Source organism: Vidua macroura, chromosome 5, assembly GCF_024509145.1.
Source record: "Vidua macroura isolate BioBank_ID:100142 chromosome 5, ASM2450914v1, whole genome shotgun sequence".
Taxonomy (NCBI): domain Eukaryota; kingdom Metazoa; phylum Chordata; class Aves; order Passeriformes; family Viduidae; genus Vidua; species Vidua macroura.
In genome coordinates this window covers 72,099,032-72,127,001 of record NC_071575.1, presented here as the reverse complement: position 1 = coordinate 72,127,001, position 27,970 = coordinate 72,099,032, and the positions used below count along the sequence as shown (strand labels likewise).

Genomic DNA, 27,970 nt, shown 5'->3' with positions numbered 1-27,970 from the left:
TTCCACCCTTCCTGATGGGATCCATCATCCAGGAGCCCACCACGGTCTTGCTCACTCCTTGCTGCTTCCCAACCTCTGTCCCAGCTGGAAAATCCCCTGCCCTCCCTTTCCCTGTTGGAAAAGGCTGGGTGCTGAGCGGGACCCCCTCTCCAGAAAGCAGAGCTGTGTGAAACTTCGTTATTTTGGAGGTTTTATTAATCAAACTCTTTACAAATTCATCCTGTACACAACGGCCTCGCAGTCTTGGATTTAAAAACGAACTAAAAGGACGCCCCTGCCCCGCGGTGCCGGGTCGGGAACGGGGCCCCCATAAATAAGAGCTTATTTTGTTCCTGCGTCCCGGCTTCCTGCTATCAGCAAGGGTTCCCCGTGCTGGGATTCCACGAGTCCCAGCAGGGAACCGGCAGCAGGAGGCAACGGGGGTGAGATGAAATGTAGTGTGGGCCTGAAGAGCAACGACCGCGTGGAAAAGGGATTTGTTCTCATTCCTAATCTTCAAGTAGACTTTGGGACAAACTCATTTGCTTGCTCCAAGGGCAGCTGCACGAAAGACTTGAAACCACTCCAATAATTTAGTTGTACCGTTAAAAGGAATTTTCCTATGCGAGACTGGATGGCAGGGAATGAATCCCCCGAGGATTTGCATTCCCCACCTTTAAATAAGATTTATGTACAGAGCTAAAACCGACTTCCCCCACCCCCAGCAGCAGCTGGGATAATTGGGATCCACTGGGATACCTGGGATCCAATTATAATTGGATAATTATAATTGGGATGGATGGTGGGGATCCACTGGGACTGACTGGGATGGATGGAGGGGATGTCCCCCACAGGACCGGGGTGCCCACACTGGGGAGGAGCAGTGTCCTCGTGGCTTCGCTCTGTCACCTGCAACACAGAGACGTGGCCCAGGTCAGTGCCCGGCTCCTCTGGGCAGTGCCAGCCTCCTGCAGAGCCTCCCCAGGGCCAGGCCTGGAGTTTTTCCTGTTTTCCAGCAGTGCCAAGCGTGGCTCTCCTGGATCCAGCTGCAGGAGTTGGCTCTGAGTGCTGGCAGATCCCAGATCCAGCACTTCGGGATGGTCCCTGCTCTGCTGTAGGGTCCCAGCTCCCTGCTGGCCATCCTAGAGACAGCCCTGAGCTGTTCCCAGCTTTTTGGGATCAATCCCAAGCTTTTCCCTCTTACCAGTAGCTTCTTCTAAAGGGAGCAGCCACTTTCTGCACCGTGCTGAGGAAGGTGTTGATGTCAGCCACAAGAATTCCTTTGCTTTCCAGGATCTCCCTGCTGCTGCAGCTGGGATTTTCTGCAAGGGGAGGAGCAGCAGCTCCGTTAATTCCAGCAAACCACGTTGTTCCTAAACCTGTGGGAAATATCCCTAAATCCCACCGTGGTTGCTCTGGTGCTTTGCCAACAGCCTCAGCCACCCACAGGCGCCAAAAACCGCTGGAATTCATCAACCTCCAAAAATCCCAAATTCCTTTCCACCACTCACACCTGAGCCGCACGCTCGAAGAAGCGATTCCCGCAGGGAAACGGGGATTTTCTATCCCTCCTCCATCCCTTTTCCAGGGCAATTTCAGAGCTGCAGGGCTCTGGGATCCCTTTACCTGTGAGGTACACGGCGAACCTGGCGCGGACGTGCTGCACCTGCAGCTCCAGCAGGCACTGGGCGCGCCGGCTCTCGGGAGCGGAGTCGCAGCCGTGGAAGGGCAGCGGCTCCAGCAGCTCTGCCCCCTGGCACCACCTCAGCAGCAGCTGCTTCTTCTGGGCACTGGCATCGTCCCTGCTGAGAGAGGGGCACGGGCAGGGCTCAGTCCCTCTCCATCCCTCCCCAGGGAGGATGGGATCTGCCCTTCCAGGCGCTTCTTCCACACCCACGGGTGGTTTTTGGATCCCAAGTGACAAATTCCCCCCTGCTCCCGGATTGCCTGTGCTGGTTTTGCCCCGGGTTGGTTCATTTTCATCTCAGGGGCTGCTTTTGGGGCTTGTGCTGGGAGCTGTGGGTAGGTCAGGGATGTTTTCGTGTTGCTGGAGCAGGGTTTGGGAAAGCCAAGGCTGCTCCTCGCTCACCCCACAGGGCCTGGGGGGCACAAGGCCAGGACAGGGGACTGCCACTGTCCCAAGGGATGTTCCAGACTCTGCAATCATGCTCAGGATATAAAGCTGGGAGGAGAAGAACAGGGGGTGTTGGGAGAGGTGGTGATGATGGAGCCTGGCTCTCCTGGGGATGGCCTGTGCTGGGAAATGGGGATTAATTCTTGGTTTTCCCAGCTTTTCCTTTCCCTGTTAAACTTCTTTATCCCAACCCAGGACTTTTCTCACTTCACCCATGCCAGGGAGAGCCATGGATGAGGCCACGCCAGAGCAGCTCCATCTTCAACCATTCCTGGTGGGAACTGGAGTGGCAATTCCTTCTCTGCACGCCCAAATCCCAGATGTGGTTGGGCAGGAAAAGGACCAGAGGGGGCAGAGCCCCAGGAAGGTGCCCTGAGCTCCAAGGGGTGTGTCAGGAGCTGGGATGAGCTGGTGGGAAGGGAGGGAAGTTTGCTTTGGGAGTTTTGGGAATGTGCAGCTCCTCAAGGGAAATCTGTGCCTCTCCAGGAGCCCACAACACTCCCTGAGGGCGTCTCTGCCAAGGAGCCAGGGAAGAGCCTCATGGAAGCCCAGCAGGGAGCAAGGAGAGCTGCCAGAGCTCTGCCTCATCCAGGATCACATCCAGGACAACATTCCAGGCCATCTGATGCTCTCCAGGTCCCAAGTCCTGCTGCTCCATCCCAAAAATCCCCGATTTCCCAGGCAGAGCCCTTACCTGAGGTCTCCTCTGAGCTTCTTGCTCTCCCTGTGGTGCAGGAGCCACTTCCACCTCCCGCTCCTGTTCAGCTTCTCCAGCACCTTCACCACCTCCTTCAGCTGGCCTGAGGGGACACCAGAGCTCAGGGTGGGTGGGAAGGGGGACCTGGGGGTCTCTGGGCCCAGCCCTGCTCCAAGTGGGGCCACCTGAGGGTGCTCAGGGCTTTGTCCAGGGGAGCTTTGAGTCTCTGCAAGGATGGAGACTCAAACTGCACAGGATGGGGAACCGGGATCACGTCCTGGGGTGAATTTTCCCGATATCCCAAAGGACGGGTGCAGCTTTCCCTGTCACCTCACTGAGCATCTCCCAGGAGAGGTGGCTCTGTTTTCTCTGCCACTTCCCACTGAGGAGCTGAAGGCAGCAGCAAGTTCTCCTCCTTTTTCCACTGGATAGTGGGAAGGAATTCCTGGCTGGGAGGGTGGGGAGGGGCTGGGATGGAATTCCAGCTGGGGCTGCCCCTGGATCCCTGGAATGTCCAAGGCCAGGCTGGAGCAGCCTGGGACAGCAGGAGGTGTCCCTGCCCATGGAATTGGATAATCCTTAAGGTCTCTTCCAACCTAAACCATTCCATGAGCCTCGAGGCCAAATCAACATCCTGGGACAACCCTGCCCTGCCCTGGGATGTTCTGGGGACCCCCGAGCTGGGCACTCCATCCCGATGGGATCCAAATGTCAGAGAGAGGGCAAGAATTCCCCGCCAAGGGGAAGGTTTGGGAATGTGTGAGACTCACCCAAGGTCACCCTTTCCAGCAGCTCCTCGTCGGACACCACGAATCCTCCAGCCTGGAAGAGCTCCTGGAACGTGTCCCCTGTCACCTCCTCGGGATCGTCCACGCCGGCGAACACCACGCTGGGACAGCGCTTCAGCTCCAGCAGGCACGGCACCTGCTCCAGGAACAGGGCTTTGGGAACAGCCCCCAGATCCAGCGAGCCCAGCCCAGCCCTGCAGCATCCCAACGTTCCCAACCCAGCGCTGGATACAGGGATGAAACATTCCCTGGGATTGCTGAGTCAGGGTGAGGCTGGACAAGGGAAGCCCAACCTCACTGCTTTGACCCGGGCTCCAACTTTTCTAATGGATCCTGGGATTAAAGACCAGTGCAGAGAGGAGGAGAAGAGGGGTTCAGGCTCACAGTGTGGATGTGGGAGGCGATGTCCTCGTTCCTGACGATGACCAGCAGCCGCTCGCTGTCCCGGTGCCCGCAGAAGTTCAGGGGCTCTGTCCTCACAAACCCCTGTGCCTTCAGCAGGGCCTGGAACACAAACAGGGGAGGCCTGGATGGGGAATGTTTCCCTGGGAACACGGGGAGAGGAAGGGGAATGAGCTGCCCAGGGCAATGGGGAGTCCCCAGCCCTGCAGGGATGTAAAAGGCACGTGGATGTGGCACTTGGGGACATGGTGGCCTTGGCAGTGCTGGGAATGGTTGGACTTCAAACTAAACCAGAGGAGATTTAGGTGGGATTATTGGGAAGGAATTCCTGGCTGGGCTGGAATTGCCAGAGCAGCTGGGGCTGCCCCTGGACCCCTGGAATGTCCAAGGCCAGGCTGGATGGAGCTTGGAGCAGCCTGGGACAGGGGGAGGTGTCCCTGCCATGGGGTTGGAATTGGATGATCCTTAAGGTCCTTCCCACCCAAACCATTCCATGATTCTCCAGTGGCTCAATCCCAAGGCTCCTGGGATTCCAACTCCTGGTGCTGGGAGCCAAGGTGGCTCCTGGCCCCCAAACCATCCCTGTCAGGTTGCCCAAGCTTCCCTGCTCCTGCCACCCTCAGCTGTGCCCTGGAGCCGCCCATCCCGATCCACAACCATCCACCCCGATCCATCCCAATCCACCCCAATCCATCCCCATCCAGGAACAGCTCCCACCTTCACCCTGTCGAAGAAGGGCTCCTTCCCAGTCTCCAGCAGGTAGAACATTCCGGGCTGCCCGCTGGCGGCCACGCGGCGCAGGTGGCGGCTCAGGGCCCCGCACAGCTCCGCCGCCATCCCCCGGAACGCCGCCGTCCCGCGGGGCTGGGCCACCCCCGCCCGCCCGTTCCCGGCCTCCCCCCGCGCCACGGGATCGCTCCCGGCCTCGGCCCCGGCCAGCAGCACCCTCTGGAACTCGGAGAACTCGTCCAGGATGCCGGCCACGTCCCCGCGCGGCTCCGGCGGGGCGTGCTCGTACCGCAGCTTGCCCAGGTGCGAGGGAGCCCGGCGGTCCCGGCTCCTGGCCCGGGATCGGCCTCTCCTGGTGGCCCAAGCGTCCCCGCGGGAGCACAGCCCGCCCGGCCACGTGTCCGAGGGGGGAATTGTCACCTGCAAGGGGCTCCTGCTGCGCGGGGACAGCGGGATGGGGGCGTGGCGGGGAGGAAAGTCCGTTGGGAAGATGCTTTTGGAGGTAGAAAAGGGCGGTTTGCCCTTCCTTAGGATTTCTTTCAGCTTATAATGGAAGCGGAGACACTCCATGTCCAAAGTGTTCTGGGTGATTTCCTCAAAGTCCCTCCAGGTCTCCATCAGGGAGAGGGCCAGGTGGGATTCCCGGGCACGGCGGCTGCGCCTCCTGGGAAGCTGCAGATGTTCCGTCCTCTCCTGGCACTGCCTGGTGATGACAAAGCTCCTGTAATCCCTGGGCACGTCCCAGTCCCGGGCCTCCCCGTGCTCCTCCGTGTGCACGGAGCTCCTGGAGGAGCTGTCCCGGGTAGTCCTTGCTCCTGCGGCATCCATGGATCTCATGATGCAGGAACTCCTGCTTGGAAGAGGGGAGTGAGAATTCCCCTCAAAATATTCCTGGTCTGAGTCACCAAAGGAATTCTCCAATGGATCTTCAAAGGCCAAGCCCTCGTGTGTGTCTTGGCTTGGGAGCTGCTCTTCCCTTGGGAGCAGATCCGAAATATCCTCGGCATCACTGAACTCCAGGTTTTCTCCAGAGAGATCCCTGGGCTCGTCCCACGGGATGGGAGAAGCGGGAATTTCTCCCTGTCCCACCTCGGCGCCGGCACAGTCGGGATCGGGGAACGCCTGGAGTCCCTCGGGGCTGTGCTCACACACATCCCAGGGCTCGCACAGGGCACACTCCCGGGCTGGGGAAGGTGCAGGACTGGGAACGCTGCCTCCTTCCGGGTCCTCTGGCGGGAAGGGCTCCTCCCCAGGGCTCCCTCTGGCATCCCCTGCCTGGCTTCTGGGGCTACCACAGCTCCTGGGGCTACCACAGCTCCCAGGGCTACCATGGCTCCTGGGGCTACCACAGCTCCCAGGGCTACCATGGATCCTGGGTCTACCACAGCCCATGGGGCTGCCATGGCTTCTGTGGCTACCACAGCTCCTGGGGCTGCCACAGCCCATGGGGCTACCATGGCTTCTGGGGCTACCACAGCCCATGGGGCTACCATGGCTTCTGGGGCTACCACAGCCCATGGGGCTACCATGGCTCCTGGGGCTACCACAGCTCCTGGGGCTGCCATGGCTCCTGGGGCTACCATGGCTCCTGGGGCTACCACAGCTCCTGGGGCTGCCATGGCTCCTGGGGCTACCATGGCTCCTGGGGCTACCACAGCTCCCAGGGCTGCCATAGCTCCTGGGACTGCCATGGATCCTGGGACTGCCATGGATCCTGGGGCTACCATGGATCCTGGGACTACCATGGCTCCCGGGGCTGCCATAGCTCCTGGGGCTGCCATGGATCCCGTGGCTACCATGGATCCTGGGGCTGCCACGGCTCCCGGGGCTACCATGGCTCCCAGGGCTACCATGGATCCTGGGGCTGCCATGGTCCCTGGGGCTCCCACCACTCCCAGGGCTACCGTACCTCCCAGGGCTGCCACAGATCCCGGGGCTACCATGGCTCCTGAGGCTGCTCCCGGGGCTACCATGGCTCCTTGGGCTGCCACAGTTCCCAGGGCTGCTCCCGGGGCTGCCATGGCTCCCGGCCCACTGGGCACTGTCCGGAGTGGGAGGGAGCATCCCGGGGAGCGCCTCAGGGAGCGGCGAGCCCGGCTCCGCAGCCTCCGGATCGTCCCACGGGTCACACGGAGAAGGAGGAGCAGATCCCGGCCCCGCTGCCGCATCCACGGGGGAGCAGGGAGCTGGGCGTTCCGACAGCTCTTGGGAGCAGCTGGGATGGAAGGAGCCATCCAGGCTCCAGGCAGCCACGCTCACCCGCGCGGCTCCTCCTTCCCGGCACGGCTTCCAGAGGCGGCACAGCACCGACTCGCGCCGGCCCGGCACGGCGGGAACGCCGGGATGGGAGTCTCCGGCGGCAGGAGAAGCAGGAGCCGAGTCCCCGTGGATGTTTGGGAAGCTCTGCTGCTGCCTGGGGAGCTCCTGCACGGCTGAGATGCCCTCTCTGATGGAGGAGGAGGGCTCCGATTCCAGGTGGAGAGGGATCTCCTCCATCTCCATGTTCGTGCTGCCGTTCCCAGGGGAATTCTCTGCCCCGGGGAACACATCCTCGCTCTCCTCAGCTCTGCAGTCATCTCCCATGTCTGTGTAGTCAAAGGGGGAGTCCCGGCCATCTCCTGCTCCCATGGGATCATCCAGCTCCTCCTCGTTGGCAGAGGGGCTCCCCTGCTGCTCCTCCTCCAAAACCCCGTTCCCGCCTTGGTTTGACTCCTCAGCATCCAGGGAATCGGGGTCGGGATCGGCGTCGTCCCCACCCAGCTGGGAGAAGCAGCTGCTCCGTCCCCGGTCGCTCTGGGACGGTGACTGGACGCTCTCCATGGGCTGATCCTCTGGAGCAGCCCACGGATCCACGGACCTGTCGGGAGAGGTCAGGCAGACGGAGCTGGAGTCGGGGGACAGCGTCAGGGTCATTCCCGTGCTCCCAGCAGGCTCCCACCTTTCCCCGGAGGGCGCCTGATCCCGGTTTTTGTGCTCCGAGCCGCTCCCCAGCGTGGCTCCAGCAGGCCCCGGGCTGTCCGTAACGCTGTCGGGCTGTGCCCCACGGACAAGGCTGGGCTCAGGGGGGACTGGCAGCTCCCCGCTGTCACTGTGGGGTGACCCCACCTCGGCCGGACTGGCCACTCCAACCCCGTTTGTCTCCGAATCCGGCGTGCCCGGAGCATCCCAGGGATCCGGGAGCTCCTCCTGGTTTGGTGACATCTCCTCAGGAAAGCCTCCAGGGTCAGTCCCAGCCCCATCTGAGGGTGCTGGGGAGGATCTGTCGGGGCAGGGGGGTGCCAGGGAGGTGGGGCTGGGCATGGGGTCCTCTTCAGGAGCACCAAACTCCTCTGGAGACGCAGAATTCCCTGGATTCTGCTCGCCGTGCTCGCATTCCATCTCGGCATCGCTGCTCTCGGACAGCACCAAATCCACGGCGCCCACGAAAGGGCTTTCATCCTCCAGCTCCTCGTTCTCTTCCTTCTCCTCCTCCACCTGCACCTCCCTCTCCTCCTTTTCCGAGTGCTCCTGGGATTCCTCCCCTTCCTCAGTGGCTCCCCCAGGCTCTGCACTTCCACAAGTTGCTTCCAAGGGCATGGAATCCCAGGCAGGATCAGCGCCATCCTCAACTTCCCGGGAATGCCCAGAGCCTCCCATTGCCTCCTCATCCTCGGGAGGGCCAGGGCCACTCTCTGAGCCTGCTTCCTGCTGGTTTTCCTGCTGCTGCTCCCCGTTTTCCTGAGGTGAACAGGGGGGGTCTGTCCATGGAGCTGTGCTGGAATTCGGGGCTTGGCTCCCGGGGTTTTCCGTGCCCGGTGCCTCCGGGGATTTGCTGGGACAACCGAGCTCCTCGGGAGGGCTGGGGGTGATCCTGGCATCCACCAGCTCCTCCTTGGCTGGCTCCTCCTGAAACACAACCCACAGGTTAACAAGGAAAAAACATTCCTCATAGGAAAATGCAGGGAAAAAAAAAAAAAACCACTGGAATATTTTTTCCTTCCTGCAAAACAGTTCCAGCCCTATGGAAGCCACTCCTCTGTTCAAGTTTTAAAGGAATTGTTTTAATTCAAGAATTCAGGCTTGGAAATATCTCAGCAGATTCCCACGTTTTATGTTTATCCCAAGAACCTCCACTCCTGACCACGTGCAGACTGGAGAAAAGTGTAAAAACTTAATTTCAAGCTTTATCCAGAATGGAATTCTCATGGATTTCACTGGAGGGATGAGGGAAATGATGCAAAGCACTGCACTGGCACCTGTGTGGGGGAAAAAGTCCCGAGACAACAAATCCCAGCTTTCCAAATCCACGTGGGAATGGCTGTGCTGGATTTGGAATTCTGCTCTGGGATGCTGCGGGCTCCCCTGATCCCTCAGCTGAGGACAGACAAACTTGGAATTTAAATCAGGAACAGGCGCTGAGCTCGACGCTTTAATTACTTTAATTTGGGATTCCTCCCCCTTGGAGAACATCCCTGCTCCCCTGCATACCCCACAAGCACAGCTGCTCCATTCCTCTGGAAAATCCTGCTCCCCTAAGAGGAAAATCCTGCTCTTTTAAGAGATGAAAATCCTGCTCTTCTAAGAGGAAAATCCTGCTCCCCTAAGAGGAAACTCCTGCTCTTTTAAGAGATGAAACTCCTGCTCTTCTAAGAGGAAACTCCTGCTCTTTTAAGAGGAAATTTCTCCTATTTTAAGAGGAAAATGCTGTTCCTTTACGAGGAAAATCCTGCTTCTCTAAGAGGAGATTCCTGCTCTTTTAAGAGGAAACTCCTGCTCCTCTAAAAGGAAAATCCTGCTCTTTTAAGAGATGAAACTCCTGCTCTTCTAAGAGGAAAATCCTGCTTCCCTAAGAGGAAACTCCTGCTCTTTTAAGAGGAAAATCCTGCTTCCCTAAGAGGAAACTCCTGCTCTTCTAAGAGGAAAATCCTGCTCTTCTAAGAGGAGAATGTTCCTGGGAGCCCCCCGAGGCCGGACTCACCGCGGTGACGCTGGAGACATCGCGCACGCCCTCCGGCTCCCTGCCGGCCACATCCAGCTTTTCCCTGGAATGATCCTGCGGGGAAAGGCTCTCGGGACAGCTGGTGGAGGAAGGCTCCTCCTCCTCCCCGCAGGGCAGCTCCCCCGAGGAGGAGGACACGGTGCTGTCCACAGCTCCAGCAGCTCCGTCCGCGTCCGTCTGGGAATCCGCGGGGCTTTTCTCGGGCTGGGCAGCGCCCTGGGAAGGGGTGCTGGGATCCAGGGAGCTGCTGGGAGTCTGGTCAGGATCCGAGCCGGAGTCTGCAGGACACGTCTCGAAGCCAAAGCAGTCCTGGCTGTCGTCGCTGAGCTCCAGGAAGCCACCGGAGCTGTTGATGGAGACGAATTTCCTGGGATTGCTGTGCTCCACCACTTTCCTGGAGCTGCTCAGGAGCTTGCTGGGCTTCCTGTAGAACAGAGCCACCCACATGTGCAGGATCAGCTTCATCCCTTCCACATCGTCGGGAAGATCGGGATCCCAGGGCCTGGGAAGGGAAGCAAAGAGAGTCTGGACCATCCTCATCCTCCCCCGTTCAGCTCCAGGGAATTCATCCCTGGAATTCATCCCTGGGAATTCATCCCTGGCTCCCTGCAGGGCTCAGCCCCAAGGCACAGGAGCACACACTGCTTGATGCAGATTCCAACTTCTTGTAGGAAAAAAATAAAAATAGAGGAAATCCGAGCTCCAAAGGAGGGATGGAGAAATTTGGGTCGTGGCTTTAGGTACCAATTCCAGCTGCAGAGCCACGGGAATTGCAGAATCATGGAATGGGTTGGGTGGGAAGGGAATTTAAGGATCACCCAGTGCCACCCCTGCCATGGCAGGGACACCTCCCACTGTCCCAGGCTGCTCCAGCCCCAGTGTCCAGCCTGGCCTTGGACATTCCAGGGATGCAGGAGCAGCCCCAGCTGCTCTGGCAATTCCAGCCCAGCCAGGAATTCCCAATTCCCAAGATCCCATCCATCCCTGCCCTCTGGCAGTGGGAGCCATTCCCTGTGTCCTGTCCCTGCAGGCCTTGTCCCCAGTCCCTCTGCAGCTCTCCTGGAGCCCCTTTAGGGCCTGGAATGTGCTGGAAGCTCTACCTGGATCCTTCCCTTCTCCAGGTGAGCACCCCCAGCTCTCCCAGCCTGGCTCCAGCCCTGGAGCAGCTCCATGGATTCCTCTGGGCTCTCTCCAGCAGCTCCAGGTGCTGCTGCTGTTGTTCCCAGGGCTGGGGCAGCTCTGCAGGTGGGGTCTCACCCGAGGGGGCCAGAATTCCCCAATTCCCCCTTTTCCTGCTGCCCACACCGTGGATCACCCCAGGATGGGGCAGAATTTTGGGTCCAGCACACGAGGCTGGGCCACATCCACTCTGTCCCCTCACCACCAGCCCCAAACCCTTTTTCCCCAAGAAACCCACACCAACACGGGGAACAAACCCCACAGTTATGGAAAACAAAGGGCTAAAAAGCACAGGAACCCCATTCCCAAACTCATCCAGCCACGCCCAGGCTGACTTACCCATGCAGGGCACGGATGACAGTTTTCTCCAGGGAATCATTGGTGTACCTGCTGTCCAGGTGGAAGAGGTATTCCTCTTCCCAGCGGCACGTGACCTTCATGGAATTCCCAGAGAGATTCACCGTGTGGCTCTTGGAGAAATCCTCCTTTTTCCTGGCACAGCCGCTGCTCCGGGCGGGCTCGGCGGCGCTGCTCTGCTGGTGCCGGAACGGCAGCACCTTCCCGACCAAGGGAGCTGCCGGAGCGCTCCTGGAGCCAGGACTGGGATTCCCTTTGGGATCTGGGGGCGTTTTGGGATCATCGGGCATGGGGGAGGCGTAGGAGTGCTCGGCTGAGATGATGGAGTGGCTGCTCACCTCGGAGGCCTGCGGAGCTCGGCGGGGAGGAAACGCCTGGAACGCGGCGGGGATGGGAACGCCGCTGCTCCCGCTGAAAATTCCAGAGGTTTTTTCCCTGGGAGGAGAGGCCAGCTGGCTGGAATCTGTTTCTTCGGGAAGCGCCTGGGTCAGGGCCACCTTGCTGGAGGTGGATTTTTTGCCCTGCTTGTCCGCCCTGTGGTATCTGTGGTCGGAAGGCGCGCGCAGGGATTTGGCGTCGGGAGGGCTCCGCTGCTCCCAGGAATCCCCGGATCCCACGGGGACGAGCCCAGAATCCTTGGGAATAAAGGCAGGAATGCAGGAGCCCAGGGCCAGGTCAGCCAGCAGGTTCAGGGCGTGGGAGTCGCTGTCGTCCCCTTGCAGGGCGAAGGCAGCGCCGGGAATTGCCACGGGATGAACATTCCTGGGGAGTTCTGCTCCGGGGGGTTCGGATGAGGCTTCGCTCCGGAGCTCCTTCCGCTCTGCGTGGGGGCACCAAGGGAAAAATCCACTCAGAAAGGGGAAAAAATCCACTTAGAAAGGGGAAAATCCAATTGAAAAGGGAAAAAAATCCACTTAGAAAGGGGAAAATCCAATTGAAAAGGGAAAAAAATCCACTTAGAAAGGGAAAAAATCCAATTGAAAAGGGAAAAATCCAATTGAAAAGGGAAATAAATCCACTTAGAAAGGGAAAAATCCAATTGAAAAGGGAAAAATCCAATTGAAAAGGGAAAAAAATCCACTTAGAAAGGGAAAAATCCAATTGAAAAGGGAAAAAAATCCACTTAGAAAGGGAAAAATCAATTGAAAAGGGAAAAAGTCAATTGAAAAGGGAAAAATCAATTTAGAAAGGGAAAATCCATTTAGAAAGGGAAAAATCCATTTAGAAAGGAAAAAATCCATTTAACAGTGAAAAATCAATTTTAAAAGGGAAAAAATCAATTTTAAAAGGGAAAAAATCCATTTAGAAAGGGAAAAATCCATTTAACAGTGAAAAAACAATTTTAAAAGGGAAAAAATCAATTTTAAAAAGGACAAAAATTGTAAAAGGGAAAAAAACAATCAAAAAGGGAAACTCAGTTTTAAAAGGGAAAAAGTCCATTTAGAAAGGGAAAAAATCCATTCAAAAAGGGAAATATTCCATTTAAAAAGGGGGGAAATTATTTAAAAAGGGAGAAAATCAATTTAAAAGGGAAAAATTCAATTTAAGAAGGGGAAAAATCCATTTCAAAAGGGGAAAAATCCATTTAGAAAGGGGGAAAATCCATCTAAAAAGGGGAAAAATCCATTTAAAAAGGGGGGGAAATCCATTTAAAAAGGGAAAAAAATCAATCAAGGCCACCCAACTCTGCCCCAAGGAGGGTTTGAGGCAGGTTCTCAGGGAAAAAGTTTTTTTTTTTTTTTTCCCAAGATGGATTTTCCACAATTTAAAAAATATCTCTGTGGTCATGCAGGTCATGGATAGCAGGAAATGATCCATAGCTGGGAATTAGATTTATTCAGGAATAAAAGGGACAGGATCCAGTGTGAACAAAATCCAGTTAAAAAAAAATTATAAATTTCATTTTCCTTAATCCTTTTTAATTCTGCTTTTTTTTGAAGGTTGGAGTATTTGGGATTTTCCCTAATGGATTCTGTGCTGTTCTTGCAATAATTTAGGTGTAAAAACCCCAGAAAAGCTCAAAAGCAGAGCTCAAACCCCCTGATCTTTGAAGAGCACACACAGGAACCTGGGGGTTCCCAAAGGAATAATTCAGAAATATCCAATTTTTGGGGTTAAAAATCCCAGGATGAAGCCAGGGAATCAGGTGGATTCCTGCTCTTAAAATCCAGCCCCAAAATTTCCCTTCCAGGGGGAAAAAAAAAAATCCTGAAATCCCAGCTGGGCTCAAGGGCCACGAGTGGCTTTTCATTTCCTTGGGAAGGGCAGAGTGAGACATAAAATTGGGGGGTTCTTACAGTTAACTTGGGTTTTTTTGGGATTTTTTGGGGTTTTGCAGGAGCCATCCCATGGGAGAGATGCTGGATGCACTCTGGGAGCTCCAAAGGCAACAAGGGAATGTTGGATCATGGAATGCTGGAAGGGAATTTAAGGATCATCCCAATCCAACCCCATGGCTCATCCCATTATCAAGTGAGACACAGAACTGGGGGGTTCTTACAGCCAAACTTTGAGGTTTTTTGGGATTTTTGGGGGGTTTTGCAGGAGCCATCCCATGGGAAAGATGCTGGATGCACTCTGGGTGCTCCAAAGGGAACGAGGGAATGTTGGATCATGGAATGCTGGAAGGGAATTTAAGGATCATCCCAATCCAACCCCATGGCTCATCCCATTATTGAGTGAGACATAAAATTGGGGGTTCTTACAGCCAAACTTTGAGGTTTTTTGGGATTTTTTTGATTTTGCAGGAGCCATCCCATGGGAGAGATGCTGGATGCACTCTGGGTGCTCCAAAGGGAACGAGGGAATGTTGGATCATGGAATGCTGGAAGGGAATTTAAGGATCATCCATTCCAACCCCATGGCTCATCCCATTATTGACTGAGACATAAAATTGGGGGTTCTTAGAGCCAAACTTGGGGTTTTTGGGATTTTTTGGGGTTTTGCAGGAGCCATCCCATGGGAAAGATGCTGGATGCACTCTGGGAGCTCCAAAGGCAACAAGGAAATGTTGGATCATGGAATGCTGGAAGGGAATTTAAGGATCATCCCAATCCAACCCCATGGCTCATCCCATTATTGACTGAGACATAAAATTGGGGGTTTCTTACAGCCAAACTTGGGTTTTTTTGGGATTTTTTTGGGGTTCTGCAGGAGCCATCCCATGGGAGAGATGCTGGATGCACTCTGGGTGCTCCAAAGGCAACGAGGGAATGTTGGATCATGGAATGCTGGAAGGGAATTTAAGGATCATCCCATTCCAACCCCACTATCCCAGGCTGCTCCTGGCCTTGGACACTTCCAGGGATCCAGGAGGATTCTCTGGGAATTCCATCCCAGAATTTCTCCCCAGTATTTGACACTTCCCCTGTTTCAATCCAAAACTATTTATTTCATCCCTGCCATTGGATGGCTCAGCTTTCAAAGGAATTTTTTCCCAAGGGAATCTTTTCTCACCGCTCCCTTCCTGCTGCTTCTCCGGAGGTTTTGATGCTCTGTTTTCCACGTTTTTCTGCATTTTGCTTTTCCCTGGCTTTGTGCCACTCTCAGTGGCAGGAATCTTCTTGGAGTCCAGGTTTTCCAGGGTTTTTGGCCTCTTTGCCTCCACGCCAGGACCATTGGGAGCTGAGCTTTCCTTCTCAGCACTTTCACACGGGGGTTTGTGGACAATTTCTGCAGCCAGGACCTCTGCACCTGGGACAGGGAAAAGGAGGGGTTGGTTTTCATTTGGGAATGCTCTGGCTTAAAAATTCCTTGGGAAGAGGGAGGGATTGGGGGGGGAAGGGGCTTTGGTGATTTTACTTCTCATTATCCTGATTTAATTGGGAACATAATTAATTTATTCCCAATTCAATCGGGATAATGAGAAGTAAAATCTGACCTGAAAGCACCCAACTTCAGGATCAGGGATAATTCCTGAGATTTATTTGCATGCTCCAAGCACTTGCAAAGCTCCTGGGTGGTTCCCAGTGAACCCTGAGCTTATCCCACCTGGATAAGGAGGAAATAATCCCATTTTTCCAGCACTCACCTCTTTTCCTTCCATGTGGCAACTGCAAATTGGCCAATTTCAGCATGGGCTCGTTGGAATTGCCCGTGGATCCCGATTTTTTGGGACAAGAGGAAGCGACGTTGGCTTTTTTCTTGGCTGCCTCCCTGCTCCTGCTGTTCTCTCCAGGATGTGTTTGTGCCTTGAGGGGTGGCACATTCTTCCCGAGGATCCTGCTGGATTTCCTCCTGATCTCCCGGCCCCAGGGCTTGGTGGGAGAGGTGATGCTTTTTAGGAATCTCTCCGGAGCGGGACTGGGAAGCTCTGTCTTATCCCGTGTTATTCCCGCTGCTCTGCTGGGAGGAGCAGGATTTGGGGGCACTGAGGAGGAATTCCCAGGATCAGCTCCCAGATTCCTGCCAGCCCCACTGAGACACTGCAAGGCTGCTGAGATTCCCAGGGTGAAGCTGCTGGGGTCGGAGAGGTAACGCCGCAGCTGGGCCAGGGATCGCTCCGAGAGCTTTTGGGAAGGGTCAGCATCCCCATCCCGGCATGGAGAGGGGACAGGAGCAACGGGAACGTCACTGCTCTGGCCAGGGCTGGGCTGAGAGTTTTCCTGCAGTTCTGCATATTCCTGGAGGTGCTCCTGGATGCGGGGGCTGCCCGTGGCGTTCCAGGAGGAACTGGCTGCTTTCCGCAAGGCGTAGCGGAGTCCCGGCAAAACCGAGGCGATTTTTAGGGAGATGGCACTCCTGGCACTGCCCTCCTTCCCATCCTTTGGGTCCTCCTTTTCCACTGGGAAAGGAAAATCAAAGTGGTTAGCAAAGGAGTGAATTCACTAAATCATTTCCCTGGTGCAGGGAAACATTGGAGGGAAGGGGAAGAAGGAAAAGGAAAGAGGAAAGCAGAAAAGAAAGGGGAAAAAAAGGGAAGAGGAAAAAGGGGACAGGAAAGGAAAAGGAAAAAAAGGAAACATTAAAATAAAAAGCTCCAAAAATCAGCCTGCAAAAGGCTCAGCCCTGGGGAAATGTCCAAATGCTCTGGATGGATCCCACCAAACATCCCAAACTGCTCTGCATGGATCCCACCAAACATCCCAACCTGCTCCGGATGGATCCCACCAAACATCCCAACCTGCTCCGGATGGATCCCACCAAACATCCCATCCTCCCCAGAGGGATGGATCCCACCAAACATCCCAACCTGCTCCAGATGGATCCCACCAATCATCCCAAACTGCTCTGCATGGATCCCACCAAACATCCCAACCTGCTCTGCATGGATCCCACCAAACATCCCAAACTGCTCTGCATGGATCCCACCAAACATCCCAAACTGCTCTGGATGGATCCCACCAAACATCCGAACCTGCTCCGGATGGATCCCACCAAACATCCCAAACCTGCTCCTGATGGATCCCACCAAACATCCCAAACCTGCTCTGGATGGATCCCACCAATCATCCCAACCTGCTCTGCATGGATCCCACCAATCATCCCAACCTTTGAGCAGAAAATTCAGCTTTTGAAGAGCAATGGGACCTTTGAGCCAGGACTCCAGCCTAAACCAGAGCCTGGGAGGCTCCTACCTCTGGGGCTCAGGGCCCGGGGCGAGCTGAACAGGAACAGGGCCAGCAGGCTGACGGGCTCCTTGGGCTCCAGGCCTGCAAAAAACAGGGCTGGGGTCAGAAACCAGGCTTAGTGTGAGAAACAAAGTTTGGTTTAAAAAAGCAGGTTTGGGTTCAGAAATCAGGTTTGGGTTCAGAAATCATGCATCGTCTGAGAAACCAGGTTTAGTTTCAGAAGCCTGTTTTTTGTTAAGAAACCAGGTTCAGTTTGAGCAGCCAGGTTTAGTTTGAAAAATCAGGTTTATGTTTAGAAACCAGGTTTAGTGTGAGTAACCAGGCTTAGTTTGAGAACCCAGGCTTAGTTTAAGAAACAAGGTTTAGGTTAAAACAACAGGTGTTTAGTGTTAAAACAACAGGTTTAATTTGAGAAACCAGGTTTGGGTTCAGAAACCAGGTTTTTGTTGAGAAACCAGGTTCAGTCTGAGAAACTAGGCTTGGGTTAAGATACCAGGTTTGGGTTAAGAAACCAGGATTTAAATAAGAAACCACGTTCAGTTTGAGAAACCTGGTTTTGGTTAAGGAACCAGGTTTAGTTTGGAAAGTCAGGTTTATGTTAAGAAACCAGGTCTAGTGTGAGAAACCTGGCTTAGTTTGAGAAACCAGGCTTAGTTTAAAAGAACAGATGTTAGGTTAAAACAACAGGTGTTTAGTGTTAAAACAACAGGTTTAGTTTGAGAAACCAGGTTTGGGTTCAGAAACCAGGTTTTTGTTGAGAAACCAGGTTTAGTTTGAGAAACTAGGCTTGGGTTAAGATACCAGGTTTGGGTTAAGAAACCAGGTTCAGTTTGAAAAATCAGGTTTATGTTAAGAAACCAGGTCTAGTGTGAGAAACCAGGCTTAGTTTGAGAAACCAGGCTTAGTTTGAGAAACCAGGCTTAATTTAAGGAACAAGGTTTAGGTTAAAACAACAGGTTTAGTTTGAGAAACCAGGTTTGGGTTCAGAAACCAGGTTTTAAATAAGAAACCAGATCCTCCTTAAATAAGAAGGATTTGGTTAAGGAACCAGGTTTAGTTTGAAAAATCACATTTAGGTTAAGAAACCAGGTTCAGTTTGAGAAACCAGATTTTGGTTAAGGAACCAGGTTTAGTTTGAAAAGTCAGGTTTAGGTTAAGAAACCAGGTTTAGTGTGAGAAACCAGGCTTAGTTTTAAAGAACAGGTTTGGGTTCAGAAACCAGGTTTGGGTTCAGAAATCACGCACATAGTCTGAGAAACCAGGTTTAGTTTCAGAAACCAGGTTCAGTTTCAGAAGCCAGGTTCAGTTTCAGAAACCAGGTTCAGTTTCAGAAACCAGGTTTAGTTTCAGAAACCAGGTTCAGTTTCAGAAACCAGGTTTAGTTTCAGAAGCCAGGTTCAGTTTCAGAAACCAGGTTCACTTTGAGCAGCCAGGTTGAGTTTGAGAAACTTAAACTAGGTTTAGTTTCAGAAACCAGGTTTAGTTTAGGTTCCTAAGCCTCCAAAACCCAGCAGGAATTAAGCCCAGCCCCAGCCCGGCCTTACCATCCTCCCGTGCCAAGGCTGAGGATGTGAGCAGGATGAGAACTCCCTGGTCCTGTAAATATTTGATGATTGCCTGCAACAAACACAGAAAAAAAAAAAAATAAAAAATCAAACTCTGCTCCTTCCCTGCCTCCTGTGCCAGCTGGGAGCTGGGATCCAAAATATTCCTTGCTCAGGCCTAAAATTCCTTAAAATAAAGAAATATCCTTATCAAGCTGGTTGGAATTAATGAGGATTAAAAATCCATCCCTGCTAGGAATTGCAGCCCAAAGGGGAAGGTTTTCCCAGCATCCTGGGAAAACAAAATTCCAGCACCTGGGAAACACAACATTCCAGAATCCTGGAAAACACAACATTCCAGCATGCAGGGAAACCACAAAATTCCAGCCAGTTGGGAGAAAATCAAAATTCTAGGATCCTGGAAAAGACAAAATCCCAGCATCCCAGGAAAGCCACAAAATTCCAGCATCCTGGGAAAAGAAAACACAAAATTCCAGCAGCCTGGAAAAGACAAAATTCCAGCCACCACCTGGCTGGAGCTCAGCTGGATTTTGGCAGCATCAATGAATCTTTGGGGGGAAAAAAAAAAAAAAAAAAAAAAATGGCTGAGTGTAAAAAGTCCTGGAATTGTGTCCCAGATTTCCAGGAGCAGATGGATAAAGAGATTAAAAATCAGCTTTTCCTTGTGTTTGGTGCCTGGGATTGCCTCTCCTCTTCCAAACTTGGATCTTTCTTGCATTTTTTTCAGGAATCTTCCAGGAATTGGATAAACCTGGAAGTCCCCTGATGCCATTCCATTTAAACTTCCTCTACAAACAAACTCTAACTCCCAAGAGAACACTGCATTCAGCCCAAAGCCATAAAAAAACCTTCCCAAATTAATTAATAACACGAAAATTACAATTATGTAGTTAATTAAAAGTGTGTAATATCACAAAGTAAAAAACTTAGGGTTTAGAGTTTACAAATAGAGTAATATATAAAAAACAAAATAAAGATTTTAGGACAAAGCCAAATTGTTCTTCTTCATAAGTTTAAGTAATATTTTATAATTAAACAGTAAAGCCAGCAGTGCAGACTTCAAAAAATCAATAATTAAGTTAAAAATAAAAATAATTGAAGCATCATTTCTTAATTAAATAATTTAATCTTAGAAAACCTTATAACAAAAAAATATACCATTATAACCAGTATAATATAATTACAATATTATTATAATTCTAATAATTATAATAATATAATATCAGAACCATTATATATATATACATATATAATGGTTATAAAGGTTATATATATATAAAAACACAAATGTATATAAATATATTTTTATATTATATATTTTATATATTTATATATTTTATATATTTTATATATTTATATATAATACACACTATAATAATATATTGTAACAATTGTATATTGTAAAAGGAATAAAAGGAATATTCAGAGATGGGAAAAGGATAAATATTATATTATTATTATATACTGATATATATCATAAAATGCTATACTATATTATAATTAATAGATTATAATATTATAATGCAATGTATATTTATATATATATAAATAAATATAAGCATTTTATACCTTATTACTACAAAAGCTACAAAACTCACTACTGTAAAACAATAACATTAATAAAAAAAAAAAAATAAACACCTAAGTCTGAACACAAACTATCATCTCAAATGCCTTCAGTCCCAACCTCAACAAAAATTAAATTAAAAAAACCTAAAAAAACAACATTATTCCAGGGAAGGAATTCCCTGCTTTTCCCACAGCACGGAAAGGGAAAGGAAATCCAGGGAATTTTGTCTGGGAGCTGCTGCCAAAGTGGATTCACCCACAGACCCCAAAAGCAGAGGGAGGGGAGGAGCACATCCCAAAGGGGCTGGAATGAGGGATATGGGATTAATCCCGGCTGGTTTGTCATGGAATCGTGGAATGGGCTGGGTGGGAAGGGAATTTCAGGATCACCCAGTGCCAACCTGCCATGGCAGGGACAATTCCCACTGTCCCCATGTCCAGCCTGGCCTTGGACATTCCAGGGATGCAGGGGCAGCCCCAGCTGCTCTGGCAATTCCAGCCCAGCCAGGAATTCCTAATTCCCAAAATCCCACCCCAATCTCCCTTTCCCAGGGAATTCCCTCCATTCCCAGCTCTCCCAGCCTGGGATTGGATCCAGCCCCACCCCGACTCCGCTCCAGGAAGGAATTTTGGGATCCGGGGGCTTCACTGGAAGCTCGGGACTCCAGGAAGGGTCTCCCTTCCCTTTTCCATCCCCAACTTCCATAAAAATCCCTCGGGATGGATTCTGAGCCCCCTTGATCCCAGAATCCCGGAATGGTTTGGGTGGGAAGGGACCTCAAATCCCATCCCATTCCAACCCCACCATCCCAGGCTGCTCCAGCCTTTCCTTGGACATTCCAGGGATGCAGGGGCAGCCCCAGCTGCTCTGGCAATTCCAGCCCAGCCAGGAATTCCCAATTCCCAAGATCCCATCCATCGCTGCCCTCTGGCAGTGGGAGCCATTCCCTGTGTCCTGTCCCTGCAGGCCTTGTCCCCAGTCCCTCTCTCCTGGAGCCCCTTTAGGGCCTGGAATGTGCTGGAAGCTCTCCCTGGAGCCCTCTCCTCTCTCTCCAGGGAACATTCCCGGTTTTCCAGCCTCCCCTGCCCATCCTGGTGCTCCCAAACCCCAGGAGGGAGGAGCAGCAGCTCTGGGGTGCACAAACCCCCCCTGGAGTTGAAGGGAACTTCTCCATCCAACATTCCAACATTCCACCCCTCTCCTGGGAGCTGGGACTGCCTCTCCCCCAGCTGAGGGACAAAGCCCAGGAGCTGCAGCTGGAGCTGCAGGAATTCCTCTCCAGCTCCCGTGGACAGCTGGAAAACCAAAGTTCCCTGTGGGGATTTGGGAGCCTGAACCCCGTCAGACACCTCCGGCCAAAACCGCTGCAATTCCCAAATGAATTCCTCCTTGTTTCCACAGCTCTGCCGTCCTGACATGGGTGACTGGGATTTCTCTGGCTGGTTTTCCACCCTCCTGGGGCTTCCAGGCCACCACCTGCCTGCTGCTGGGCTTGGAAATGAAGATTCCAGCCAAGATTCCAGCTGAGAGCCAGGGGAGGATGGATGATCCCAGCTCTGGGTTTACAGGAAGAGCAAACCCCAGGAGGGGACAGCTGTGGCTTTCTCCTGGGGACACCAGGCTCAAACGTGCTGGGAAAAATAGAATATAAAATATATATCCCAGGGCAAAAACTCCAGAAATAATTCCCAGCTCGTGGTGTTAATCTTCAGGTGATAAACACAAAAAATAAATGCTGGAGAGCAACAAAGTAGGAAATTAACATTTAAAGCAGGGGAACTAATTCCACGCTGCATTAGTTGTGGATAATGACACCAAAAATGTCATTTAAAGGCCACTTTTCCCCCAGGAAAACACTCACCAAGTCCTTCTCCTTCAGATTTTCCACCAGCTGATCCATTTTGGATTGATCCTTATTGGATATTTCCACCTCATAGAGACTGGAGTAAACACCCTGAAAGCAGACTGGGGGGGAAGAGAAAGCATTTGGGGTTGGGATGGTGAATTTCCAGGGACTCTGTCCCAGCAGCACGGAGGTGGAATTGGTGGGAGCACTGGAAATTGGGATATTTCTCACACCCACCTTCATTCCTAGTGTAATTTTTTTTCCCAAATGCAGCTTCTGGCAGTTTTTTCTTCAAGTCAGACAATCCCATGACGTGTTTGATGTCCAGGCTGGGAGGCCTGAGGGGATAAAGCACCAAAAAAAAAATCAGGATTAAGGAGAGCTGGGAGTTCTGTGGAGCCAAAAAAAAAAAAAAAAAAAGCTCTGGAAAAGGTGCAGCTTGCTCAGGATCCTGTGTGCAAATCCTGAAAATCATCAAATCACAGATCCTAGGATGTTTAAAGCCAGGCTTGGAGCAATCTGACTTAGTGGGAGGTGTCAGAACTAAATCATTTTAAAGGATTTTATCTCCTCACCCAGCTGTGACCCGACATTCCAGCAGCAAAGGGATGAGGCAGGAAAAGACAAAAATGGGCTTAGTTTGAGAAACCAGGCTTAGGTTAAAAAAACAGGGGTAGTTTGAGAAACCAGGTTTAGGTCAAAAAACCAGGTTTAGTTTGAGAAACCAGGCTTAGGTCAAAAAAACATGTTTAGGTTAAAAAAACAGGTTTAGGGTTAAAAAAACAGGTTTAGTTTAAGAAACCAGGTTCAGTTTGAGGAACCAGGTTTGGGTTAAGGAATCAGGCTCAGTGTGATAAGCCAGGCTCAGTGTGTGACCCCAGGCTCAGTTACAGAAACCATGCTCAGATTAAGAAGCTCAGCTCAGGTACACAAGCCTGGCTCAGTGCCCTAAGCCCAGCTCAGTGCCCTAAGCCCGGCTCAGTGCCCCATGCCCAGCCCCACTCACAGCTGTGCTAAGCCCAGCTCAGTGCCCTAAGCCCAGCCCAGCCCCACTCACAGCTGGGCAGGCACGCTGCCCGCGCTGTGCTAAGCCCAGCTCAGTGCCCCCAGCCCAGCCCCACTCACAGCTGGGCGGGCACGCTGCCCATGCTGTGCTAAGCCCAGCTCAGTGCCCTAAGCCCAGCTCAGTGCCCTAAGCCCAGCCCAGCCCCACTCACAGCTGGGCGGGCACGCTGCCCGTGCTGTGCTAAGCCCGGCTCAGTGCCCTAAGCCCAGCTCAGTGCCCCCAGCCCAGCCCCACTCACAGCTGGGCGGGCACGCTGCCCGCGCTGTGCTAAGCCCAGCTCAGTGCCCTAAGCCCAGCCCAGCCCCACTCACAGCTGTGCTAAGCCCAGCTCAGTGCCCTAAGCCCGGCTCAGTGCCCCCAGCCCAGCCCCACTCACAGCTGGGCGGGCACGCTGCCCGCACTGTGCTCGCTCCTCAGGCCGATGGTGCAGAGGCGCTGGCCCCCGATGCACAGCTGGCCCCGCCACGGGCACGGCGCCGCTGCCGACAGCGACCGCGGCTCTGCGGAGGAACGGGAGAGGGGAGAGAACAATCCACGGGGAAACCCGACCCCAAACCCAAGCCCAAACACCCCAAAGCCAAAAACCACAACCCCAAAAACCCCAAACCCAAAAAGCCCAACCTCAACCTGAAAAACCACAACCCCAAAACCAAAAATTACGACCTCAAAAACCACAATCCCAAAGCCAAAAACCACAACCCCAAAAACCCAAACTCAACCTGAAAAACCACAACCCCAAAACCAAAAATTCCGACCTCAAAAAACACAAACCCAAAAACCCCAAACCCCAAAACCCCAACCTGAAAAACCACAACCCCAAACCCAAAAACCCCAAACCCAAAAACCCAGAACCACAAACCACAACCCAAAAACCATAACCCCAAAACCACAACCTACCTCAAAAACCCCAAACCCCCAACCTCAAACCTAAAAGCAACGCCAACCCCAAAAACGCCAACCACAAAAACCCCAACCTCAATAAACACAAACCCAAAAACCACAACCACAAAAACCCCCCAAACCCAAAAAACCCAAACCTAAACCCCACAACCACAAAAAAAGCACAACCCCAAACCCAAAACCTACAACCCCAAAGAGCCCAAACCCAACCTGAAAAACCACAACCCCAAAAACCCCAACCTCAAAAAAAAACCAAACCCAAATCCAAAAACCCCAAACCTAAAACCCAGAACCACAAAAACCAAACCCACAACCCTAACCCCAAAACCCCAAACCTAAAAGCAACCCCAACTCCAAAAACCCCAAACCCAGCTGCCCTTACCTTGGTGGTTCCACTCCGCTCTGGAGAGAGATCAACAAAAAAAGAAAATATTCAGAGATGGGAAAAGGAATAAAAGGAATATTAGGGATAGGAAAAGGATAAAAGGGAATTTTAGAGATGGGAAAAGGAAGAAAAGGAATTTTAGAGATAGAAAAAAATGAAACGAGAAAAGGGAAAAGGAAGAAAAGGAAAATGTTTAAAGATGGGAAAAGAGGGAAGAAAAGGAAAATTTGGGGATGGGAGAAGGAACAAAAGGAGATGGAAAAGGAATAAAAGAATATCAGAGATGGGAAAAGAATAAAAAGGAATATTTAGATATGGGAAAAGCAATAAAAGGAAAATATTCAGAGATGGGAAAAGAGGGAATAAAAGGAGTATTAGAGATAGGAACAGCATGGAAGGGAATTTTGGAGACAGGAAAAGGAATAAAAAGGAATTTCAGAGATGGAAAAAGGAATAAAAGGAACATTTAGACTTTGGGGAAAGGAATAAAAGGAATTTTAGAGATGGGAAAAGAGGGAATAAAATGAAAATTTAGGTATGGGAAAAGGAACAAAAGGAATTTTAGAGATGGGAAAAGAATAAAAAGGAATATTAGGGATGGGAAAAGGAATAAAATGAATATTCAGAGATGGGAAAAGAGGGAATAAAAGGAATTTTAGAGATAGATAAAGGAATAAAAGGAATATCAGAGGTGGAAAAAGGATAACAAGGTATATTAGAGATGGGTAAAGGAATAAAGGAAGATGTTTAGAGATGGGAAAAGGATAAAAAGAAATATTTAGAAATGGGAAAAGGAATAAAAGGAATATTCAGAGATAGGAAAAGGATAAAAAGGAATATTAGAGATGGGAAAAGGAATAAAAGGAAAATGTTCAGAGATGGGAAAAGAATAAAAAGGAATATTAGAGATGGGAAAAGAATAAAAAGGAATATAAGATGGGGAAAAGGACAAAAAGGAGTATTAGTAGGGGAAAAGGACAAAAAGGAACATTAGATGGGAAAAGGACAAAAAGGAATATTAGATGGGGAAAAGGACCAAAAGGAACGTGAGATGGGAAAAGGACAAAAAGGAATATTAGAGATGGGAAAAGGATAAAAAGGAGTATTAGTGGGGAAAAGGACAAAAAGGAATGTTAGATGGGGAAACGATAAAAAGGAATATTAGAGATGGGAAAAGAATAAAAAGGAATATAGGATGGGGGAATGGACAAAAAGGAATTTTAGATGGGAGAAGGACAAAAAGGAACGTGAGAAGGGAAAAGGACAGGAAGGCACGCCAGGGATGGCCAGGGGAAGCAGAGGGACGCGGGGCTCCTTACGGGCGGCGCGGGGCCGGCGCGGGCATCTCGCGGGCCGGGCGGCGCTGGCAGCACTGCAGCACGGACGGACACACCCGGCGGGGCCGCGCGCCTCAGGAACGCAGCACTGCGGAAACACGGAATGGGCCTGGGATACTGGGAATGGTCCGTGGGGATAATCCATGGGGAACTGGGAATCACCCATGGGAATGGGGGAATCATCCATGGGGAACGGGGAATTCACCCCGCTCACCTCGTACACGTAGTACTGGGGAAACAGGGAATGGGCCTGGGATACTGGGAATGGCCCCTGGGGATAATCCATGGGGAACTGGGAATGACCCATGGGAATGGGGGAATAATCCATGGGGAACGGGGAATTCACCCCGCTCACCTCGAGCACGCAGTACTGCGGAAACAGGGAATGCTCCCTGGGATACTGGGAATGGTCCGTGGGGATAATCCATGGGGAACTGGGAATGATCCATGGGAATGGGGAATCATCCATGGGGAACGGGGAATTCACCCCGCTCGCCTCGTACACGTAGTACTGCGGAAACAGGGAATGGGCCCTGGGATACTGGGAATGGTCCGTGGGAATGGGGAATCATCCGTGGGAATAATCCATGGGGAACTGGGAATCACCCATGGGGAAATGGGAATAATCCATGGGGAACGGGGAATTCACCCCGCGCGCCTCAGGAACGCAGTACTGCGGAAACACGGAATGGGCCTGGGATACTGGGAATGGCCCCTGGGAATGGGGAATCATCCATGGGGAATGGGGAATTCACCCCGCTCGCCTCGTACACGTAGTACTGCGGAAACACGGAATGGGCCTGGGATACTGGGAATGGTCCGTGGGGATAATCCATGGGAATGGGGAAATAATCCATGGGGAACTGGGAATGATCCATGGGGAAATGGGAATCATCCATGGGGAACAGGGAATTCACCCCGCTCGCCTCGAGCACGCAGTACTGCGGAAACAGGGAATGCTCCCTGGGATACTGGGAATGGTCCGTGGGGATAATCCATGGGGAACTGGGAATCATCCATGGGGAAATGGGAATCATCCATGGGGAACGGGGAATTCACCCCGCTCACCTCGTACACGTAGTACTGGGGAAACACGGAATGGCCGTGGGATACTGGGAATGGTCCGTGGGGAAATGGGAATCATCCGTGGGGAACTGGGAATGATCCATGGGAAACAGGGAATAATCCTTGGGGAAATGGGAATCACCCATGGAGAACGGGGAATTCACCCAGCTCGCCTCGTACACGTAGTACTGCGGAAACAGGGAAAGGTCCATGGGATAATGGGAATGGTCTGTGGGGAACTGGGAATCATCGTGGGAATGGGAATAATCCATGGGGAAATGGGAATCACCCGTGGGGAAATGGGGGAATAATCCATGGGGAACTGGGAATAATCCATAGGATATGGGGAATAATCCATGGGGAAATGGGAATAATCCATGGAGAACGGGGAATTCACCCCGACCACCTCGTACACGTAGTACTGGAGAAACAACGGGGAATATCCATGGGAATGGGGGAATAATTCATGGGGAACTGGGAATCATCAATGGGAATGGGGAATAATGCATGGGAATGGGGAATCATCCATGGGGAACTGGGAATTCATGGGATACTGGGAATAATCCATGGGAATGGGGAAATAATCCATGGGGAACTGGGAATCATCCATGGGGAACGGGGAATTCACCCCGCTCACCTCATACACATAGTACTAGGGAAACAGGGAATCATCCATGGGATACTGGGAATGATCCATGGGAATGGGGAAATAATCCACGGGATACTGGGAATCACCCATGGGATACGGGGAATCATCCATGGGGAACTGGGAATCATCCATGTGGTATGGGGAATAATCCATGGGAAATTGGGAATTCATCCATGGGGAACTGGGAATCATCCGTGGGGAACGGGGAATTCACCCCGCTCACCTCGTACACGTAGTACTGGGGAAACAACGGGGAACAGCTGTGGGAAACTAGGAATCATCCCTGGGAATGGGGGAATGATCCATGGAAATGGGGAATGATCCATGGGAATGGGGAATGATCCATGGGAATGGGGAATCATCCATGGGGAAATGGGAATAATCCATGGGAATGGGGAATCATCCATTGGATACTGGGAATAATCCATGGGATACTGGGAATCATCCATGGGAAACTGGGAATCATCCATGGGGAATGGGGAGTTCACCCCACTCACCTCGTACACGTAGTACTGGAGAAACAATGGGGAATATCCATGGGAATGGGGAATGATCCATGGGAATGGGGAATCATCCATGGGGAATGGGGGAATAATCCATGGGATACTGGGAATAATCCATGGGGAACTGGGAATCACCCGTGGGATATGCGGAATAATCCATGGGGATCTGGGAATCATCCATGGGGAACTGGGAAATCATGGAATACTAGGAAAAAACAGGGAATCATGGAATGAGGGAAACACAGGGAATCATGGAATGGGCATGGGAAAA

At 51.9% G+C, this 27,970-nt stretch overlaps 1 protein-coding gene across 1 annotated transcript; it reads right to left on the bottom strand.

Moving 5' to 3' along the window:
* Positions 1-173: 173 nt before the first annotated feature.
* On the bottom strand, positions 174-27,880 carry TASOR2 (transcription activation suppressor family member 2). Its single transcript, XM_053978329.1, has 27 exons — positions 27,848-27,880; positions 27,694-27,708; positions 27,420-27,434; positions 26,837-26,968; positions 26,712-26,735; positions 26,551-26,565; positions 26,238-26,423; positions 25,838-25,993; positions 25,645-25,711; positions 25,465-25,555; positions 24,143-24,162; positions 23,237-23,360; positions 22,032-22,132; positions 21,810-21,913; positions 18,358-18,430; positions 16,820-16,894; positions 15,274-16,026; positions 14,700-14,936; positions 11,226-12,063; positions 9,687-10,209; positions 6,989-8,614; positions 3,983-4,102; positions 3,581-3,734; positions 2,808-2,913; positions 1,606-1,781; positions 1,184-1,301; positions 174-888 (listed from the first exon to the last, which is right to left on the bottom strand). The coding sequence occupies exons 1-27, from the start codon at positions 27,878-27,880 to the stop codon at positions 885-887; spliced, it is 5,886 nt and encodes a 1,961-aa protein (XP_053834304.1). The 3' UTR covers positions 174-884.
* Positions 27,881-27,970: the final 90 nt, after the last annotated feature.